This window comes from Nicotiana tabacum, chromosome 10 (assembly GCF_000715075.1).
Source record: "Nicotiana tabacum cultivar K326 chromosome 10, ASM71507v2, whole genome shotgun sequence".
Taxonomy (NCBI): domain Eukaryota; kingdom Viridiplantae; phylum Streptophyta; class Magnoliopsida; order Solanales; family Solanaceae; genus Nicotiana; species Nicotiana tabacum.
In genome coordinates, this window is record NC_134089.1 from 151,458,723 (window position 1) to 151,466,437 (window position 7,715).

The window sequence follows — 7,715 nt, forward strand, 5'->3', positions numbered from 1 at the left end:
GTGCACATCTCATAATCCTGAGGCATCAAAAGTAGTAGTCAAGAAAATGGAAAAGATGACACATACACACATACCCAAACAAATACAGGAAAATCTCCAATGTGCTAACTGTAACGAACTCATAAATGATTCGATGAAGCTGAGCAAGTATAATTTTTTATTATAATTCCAACTTTCTTTATACAAAAAGGGTAAAATAAAAACAAAAAAATTGCAAAGAAAACTAGATCAAGAGATAGGAGAATAACTCAAGATCAGATCCAATGTTTGTGTTACAGATTACAAATACAGATACAATCTTTCTTAATACAGATCGTATCATGACTCAGTAGTAGACTAATCTACACATAATCTAAAAAAAACCCATTTTTTTGTTTCTCAATATCCACCATTTGGGTTTTACATCATTTTTTCCCGAGGAAAATTTGAAGGAAAAAAAAAAGTAAGCAGCTTTAACAAAGAAAACTTAAAAAAAAAAAAAAAAGCTTTTCTTTTCCTTTTTTTTCTTCATCATCAAATTGATTAACAACAACATACATCATCGTAACAGAAGAGTAATTAGAGACATAAAGCGGTGACATGTAAATCATCAGCATCAACATCATCTGATGGAGGGGGCAGATTCAGATCGAACGGCAGAGGTTGTTTGGGCAGAAACGACGACGTCTGATCTGCATCACAACGATCATCCACCACCGACGAGGACGAATCACAATCGCTCCGGCAATCTTCCGGCGGAAGAACCGGGCGAGGGATTTTCATCCGGGTCAGCTTATTACCCGATCCACGAGGCCCACTAGAAGATTCCAACGTGCTGCTCATGCTGCTAGAAGCCGGTCTCGAATTAGGAAAAAGCTCAAATTGATTCGATCCATAAGGATTATTATCCTGTTGTGTTGTTATAGCTGCTAAATTAGGGAAATTAGTTTTGGCTTTAGGTCCACGGAGAGCGCGTGCAGCATCGTCGTAAGCGCGTGCAGCATCTTCAGCTGTATCGAATGTGCCAAGCCAAACTCGAGTCTTTTTTATCGGATCTCTAATCTCTGCAGCAAATCGGCCCCATGGCCGTTTACGGACGCCCCGATAACGAGGTGGGTCGGCTTCGGGTTGTTTCAGGAGGTCGGATCCTCGTCTATTTACCTCCGCTGACTTCCGATGGCGCATCGCCGATTGATTAAAATCAACTTTTTGGCGTAAAGATTTGATCTTTAGCTATTATCGCCGTTGTGGGGATTTTTCAATTTTCTTGCCGGCTATCCATAAGAAGATGATTTTGAAATTAGGTTTTGCTAAATTTGGATTGGGAGATCTGTTTGGGGGAACACGGGGGCGGAGAAATGGGGAGGGGGGTGTATGTTGAAGAGGGCAAATGGGCAATGGAGAAAGGGGGGATTCATCCCCTGGCCTGATTTTTTTTGCTATTTTTTTTATTTTTATAAATAATTTAATTTGGTGGATATGGAATTATGCCATGGATCCAAATGAAAAATTACAACTATCACCAAAGATTACGATGAGAATAAGATTCTTCTATACTAAAAAGTAGAAAATGTTCTCGTTTAACAATCTTACGTGTTATGAATTTAATTTACTAGTCTTAGTATAAAATTTTAAGAAATCACTTAAACAATAATTTGCTTGAGTTATAAATAAGATTAAATAAAAAATATATGTTCATGAAAATGTTGAATGTTGATTTTTAGTCGTAATTCTCATTTTGCGTTTGTGGCGTTCAATTTAATTTTTTCTACATCGTAATGCCATATTTATTATGTATTAGTTAAATTCATTTTGGAGTTCAAAAGACTAAATTTTGAAAGAAAATTCGCATTATGACTCACATTTTAAGAATAACTTCATGCATTTTTTCGTGTTATGATTGTTATTTCCTTTTTAAAATATAATTTAGCAGATTTTTCTTTTTTGAATTTATTCTTAAAATAATAATAAAATCATTAAAGACAAATATGCCATAGTTTCGGTCTAAAAATGCTTGTGTCGCTAGAAAAATAAAATATACGACAAACAAAATTTCTTTTGAATAAATATTTTAATTGACTTCAAAATCTTTATATGAGTATTGGTCATTCATATAGTGTGTTATAAGAAAAGAATTATTATAAAGTAAAATCTTAATTAATTTAAAGGCACAAATTTTAGACTTTCTATCTATTAAGGAAAGACTTAGTAATTATATTTTTAGTTGTTTTCAATGTCCTAAAGAGTAAAAAAAGCGAATAACATTTTGCTAAAACCATTCATAATTTAGAAAAGATTTGAATTAGATTTTTAGCTAACTAATTAATTCAAAGATTTAATAATTTATTGTCAACGTTAAAGGAATAATTTATTTCCTTGTTGATTTAAATTATAAATATTGCCTTTGGCACCAGAAAGGTGAGGATCGAAATTCGGAGAGTGAAGAGAGGAAGGAACCCTCTTTTTAAGTCCTACGTACTGCTCTTCTCTCAATCATCTCCAATTTTAAATATTTAACTATAATATAATTTTATTCACTAAAATTCTATTCCTATAGCATGTATGCGGAAGAATCGATTTGAAAAGGAGTAAAAACGCAAAGAAACGCAAATCCTTTACTTCTTTCCCTTTCATTTGTTTTTCTTTATTTCCTTATTCTGAAAATTAATATTAGAAAAAATAAACATGGAATGTTTTGTTACCTTCTTAGGGAAGTGTTTGTATATAGTAAAGTTTTAATCGATTTCAAAATGTAGAACTTTATATTTTAAACCAAAATTTTAGTTGATTTAAAACTCCTAAAAATTATGAAAAAACTTAAATTACAATTTTGTCCTACATAAAATCTACTTTTAGAGGGTAAAAAAGGCAAACGACATTTTGCTAAGGATTTTCGTGCTTTTAATATAATATAAATATAGATTCAGTGCCTAATATAAGTATCAAACAACAAGTAAATGACTAAAAAGAACTACGACTAAATAACTAATTTTGTCCTTATATTTTGTCCTCGATGTTTAATTTTCATATATATGTAAAATAAACTTATGCAAAAATAACTAAATGTTTATGCTCTTACATAAATCAAAAGTATAAAGACCTTGAGGACAATTAGCATAAAAGATGAGTATAAAATAGAAACAGTGGAACACGTCACGTAAATTTATATTTATATCTATATTATATTAAAAGCACGAAATTTTTTAGAAATATTGTTCGTTTTTTTACCTTTTAAAAATAAAGTTTACATTAGGCAAATTTATAATTTAATTATTTTTCTAATATTTAGAACTTTAAAGTCGACTAAAATTTTAGTTATTAATACTTTCTTTATTTTAATTAGGTAAAATTTCCTAATATTTAGAAATTTAAATTGAGTAATATTCTACTTAGGATCCTCGAACCCGATATAATTTTAGTTCCATTACGTTAGAGATTTTTATGTAATTTCTTTTCATCTTATGCTTTTTCCAAGTAAAAAAAAAAAAAGTATGGGACACCCTATTTGGTCGCCCCTTTTTAACTAGTACCCGCTTTGTTTTTTCGTTTGCATCCGTACCCGTTTTTGTTAAAAATATTTTAAAAAGATGATTTTGCCCTTCTTTAGTAAATGACTACTTTCTCTCCAAGTATATTCCGTATTGTCTCTTGTCTCTGTCTCTCTCTCATTCTTCATGTTTTTGATTTGTTCTTCTCTGAATTCAAACGTATTTCGATATTTCATTCTTCTTGATTTTGCAACTGTTTCTTCGCCAACAATATTAAATATAATCTCAGGTACAATTTTAATGGTTTCTTTTGTATATTGCATTATATATTCTTACCTTATTAAAGTTACGCGAAATACAAAAAATTCTTTTGCTATTTCGCTTTCAAATTACAAAAGATAATTTCTTTTTCCCGGGAATCCTCGAACCCGTTATAATTTTTAGTTCCATTACGTTTAGAGATTTTTATGTAATTTCTTTTCATCTTATGCTTTCTCCGAAGTACTAACAAATGGGCCATTAATTCGTTTAGTATTTTCATTTTTAATTATAATTTAACATTGCTATATTATTTGGCTAAAAAGTGAATAATCACTATAACTTTAATAAGAATAACAAAATTGGATGGAACTTCGTATAAAAGATTGAAAACAAAGATTTATTACTCTCTTTGGTCCATAATAAGTAACTTTTTGGTCTTTGGCACATCCCTTATATTATACTCCATGTTTTCGTAGGTAAGAGTATGTCGTAAGTCAATTAATGTAAGCTCGATAATGAGATCGTCTTTGAAAGTACATAAAGTAAGTTAATAATACTATCTTGGAGATTACAAATATTTAATATCGTGAATAACAAGTACCAAGAGGGTTGGAAAGCTTAGATGCTAAACGAATTGAAGAAAATAAGTTTCGTCGAAAGTCGACATGTTTGGAATGTTATAAAATGTACTTTTGGGGTGATACTAGAGTGCTTAACATGAGAGTTATTTTAGTCATATGATAGTCGTGTGTTACGTTTTTAAGTCAAGCGTATTGTGGAACAAAAGTTGGCAAAGGTCATTACAAGTTACATTTATAAATGTGCTAAAAATTAGGTCAAATGTAGCTGAGCTTTTATCCAAATATACTTAGAATTACGGGGTGATCTACCTACCAAATTGAATATCTTCGAGTCTAGTTTCTAACGTATTAAACCGTTTGTCTATATGACATCAGATTAAAGAGATATTTGCATTTTTGCGAGACTGCGCCAAGAAGCTCTCAATGGGACCCCACATAGGCGGTTGAGATATATTGATATACATAAGACGCCTCAACCCCTTTTTAACTCATTCTTTTTCAGTATCTTCAGACCCTAGACATCTTAAAACACTCTCTCAAGGTTCTCTCATGATCCAAGACCTAAACAAAGGGCAAACAACACAAATCAAGTGTCGGGAATCCCGTCGCGCTAGTAAGTTTCTTGTTCTTCTTATTGTTGCTGATTTTTGGGTGGTTCCAGCTCGTGTGGGAGGTTGTTTTAAGTGGTTTAAATTCTATAAAATACTCTTCTATAGTTTTCATATCAACCCTAAGTTATTTCAAGTCTTGGAAATGGATTACACCATATTTAAACATCAAAAGTTAGTTCTAGTGAAGAACAACACCTCTTTGGGTTTGTATTGTCATTGAGGATAGTTATGGGATGTGTTTGGCTTGAAATTTCAAGTTGTTGCTACTGGAGAAGGTGAGTATAATAGCCTAATAATTATGCCTAAGCTTGCTTGTATGTTGGTTAAGTTGTTAGGATGAGAAACTACAAGACAATACTTGGATTAGCTTAAATCACTTCTATGGTGTCGTATTGCCATTGAGGGCTATTGTAAGCTAAATATAATTTGTATTTCGGCTTGAAGCTAATGTAGTAGGTATGTGTATTGTATTGTTGCATGTTCTTAAGGTTATTTTGATGTTGATTAAGTTAAATGGATGGACTAGACATGAACTAGTGAATAAAATTGATAATTAAAGATAGTTGGAGTTGTGGATTATTTTCTTTGTTATAAATATATGATATAAGGATGAAATCATTGATGAAATAATTCATTATCATGTTATGATTCTATTAAGTTAATGTAAGAATTCTATAAGGGATGATATGGGTTATACGGATTCCAATCGGAGCTTGTCGCTCATCGTGAAGTAGTTGTGACTTGTTGTTGTTATATGGTGTCTTGTTATTGATATTTATATGTTGATGGATTTCTCTAGTTGTTTTTGTTGGTATATGGTATTGGAGGAGGCTCTTGTTACAGGGGAGATGCTGCTCGAATTTACATAAACGAGCTACTAGCTTAAGTTACAGACTTAGTCTTTGCTCAACACTGATTTTGAATCTCCTTATGCTATGATAGATTGAGTTGACTTGTTTGAAGAGTTGCTTGGAAGGTATTAAGGACTCAAAGTGGTTAAGGTATGTTGAGGCACTTTCTTATTTCTCCTGGCATGATCTAAAGTGAAACGAACATAAACGATATGCTATTTCATAACAGATCTACTTCTAACAACTAAGGTTGTCCATGTTGTTCTTTCCTTATAAAGTTATTCTAAGCATGTATGTATGCTACTTGAATTCTATTGAGATTCGTATTGATGGTATGACGTCCATAACATTAATAGAAGCTGTATACGTCACTCCAGAAGGTTTAGAACGTGATTCCATGAATCCAACATATATATATATGTATCTACTTTACTCTACCGAGTCGCGCTATAGTCGGTCGGGTACGTTTTTACCGAGTCCTTTTCGAGGCTAGGTACAATATGATGGTGATAATACCCACAGATGCATATGTTTTTAAAAGTTTATGCATATATATGTATCATGCATTTCATGTCAGTATCTCTCAGTGGCACTCATATGATATAGGTTGTATCTCCTATATCTCTCTTTGCATTACTATTCTTATTTATGCTTTCCTGCCTTACATACTCCGTACTTTATTCGTGCTGACATCCTTTTTGCCTAGGGACACTGCGTTTTATGCCTGCAGGTCCCGATGGACAAGTTGACAATCCTCTTAGTAAGCTATTAGCTCAGCGGAAGGTATTGGTGCACTCCACTTGCTCTGGAGTTGCCTATTGGTCAGTATGATTTGGACATATATTGATTAGTATGGCGGGCCCTATCCTGACCTTTATGATATTTATGTACTCTTAGAGGTTTGTATATGGATATCATGTATATGGATACTTGTATGGCTTTTTCGGTCTATGTTTTGAGTGTACAAATGATCATGTCAGTATTATAGGCCCGTATGTCACAGTAATAAGTTTTCTATATCATGTTGGGTCGTCCTATATATAACATTCCCTTATGTTTTATTCTGGTTATCTCATGATGGCCCTTCTGGCTCATTTACCCATGATGGTATGGTAAGAAAGATGTTACATTATACTCGGATGAGTAAGGTACCGGGTGCCCGTCACGGCTCTCCGATTTGGGTTGTGATAGAAGTGGTATCAGAGCAGTTCTATCCTAGGGAGTCTACAAGCCGTGTCTAGTAGAGTTTTGTTTATGGGTGTGTTGTGCACCACACTTATAAGTAGGAGGCTACAGGGCATTTAGGACTGTCATTCTTTCTTTTTTACTCTAGATCGTGTGGTAAACCTCAGTTGTAAGAAATCAAACTCCTAAATTTTATTATTCATAATACAACGATACCTTCATCAAGAAAGATAGTTGGTAAGAGATTGAATGTGGTTATGAAAGAGTTGAATCAAAGGAACTCGATTTTACATCATGCTTATGATGAGTAAAGGTGAGGTCTTCTGTAGATCATATGTATACTACGATGTGTAAGCTTCTTCATAAGGATCCCTATGGCATTAATTTCTATCCATCATATGGTAAAAAGCAACGAGAGAATCAGAAGGTAGATACAAGTTTCAACAAATAAAAGAAGCAAGGTGAAGAAGGGTACAAGGTACCCAGTTAGTGAAGATTATCAGTTTTTACAATTCAGGCAAAGAAATATAAGTATTCTAAGTTACCTTCAACAGTAACAGGGGTATGTACAATTGGCCACATCCATATTTAATTATGTCCCATGGGAGCTAATAGATATATCTTAAGAGAAGAGTGAGAAATCAGGATCCATATGGGATTAGAGTAACCCAAAATGGTGGATGTATTATTATCATTATCTAACATTTTTGAAGGATAGTGCAAATGTGGTATCGGTTCTCTTTGTGAGGCATTCAGATG

At 32.8% G+C, this 7,715-nt stretch overlaps 1 protein-coding gene across 1 annotated transcript; it reads right to left on the bottom strand.

The window, feature by feature from the left end:
- Window positions 1–531: 531 nt before the first annotated feature.
- LOC107804702 (ethylene-responsive transcription factor 3-like) lies at window positions 532–1,164 on the bottom strand. The gene has a single exon (XM_016628637.1). The coding sequence runs from the start codon at window positions 1,162–1,164 to the stop codon at window positions 559–561; it is 606 nt and encodes a 201-aa protein (XP_016484123.1). The 3' UTR covers window positions 532–558.
- Between the last annotated feature and the right edge of the window lie 6,551 nt (window positions 1,165–7,715).

Excerpts from the sequence above, each read along its gene's own strand:
- LOC107804702 (XM_016628637.1), bottom strand. The coding sequence starts at position 1,164 with ATGCGCCATCGGAAGTCAGCGGAGGTAAATAGACGAGGATCCGACCTC.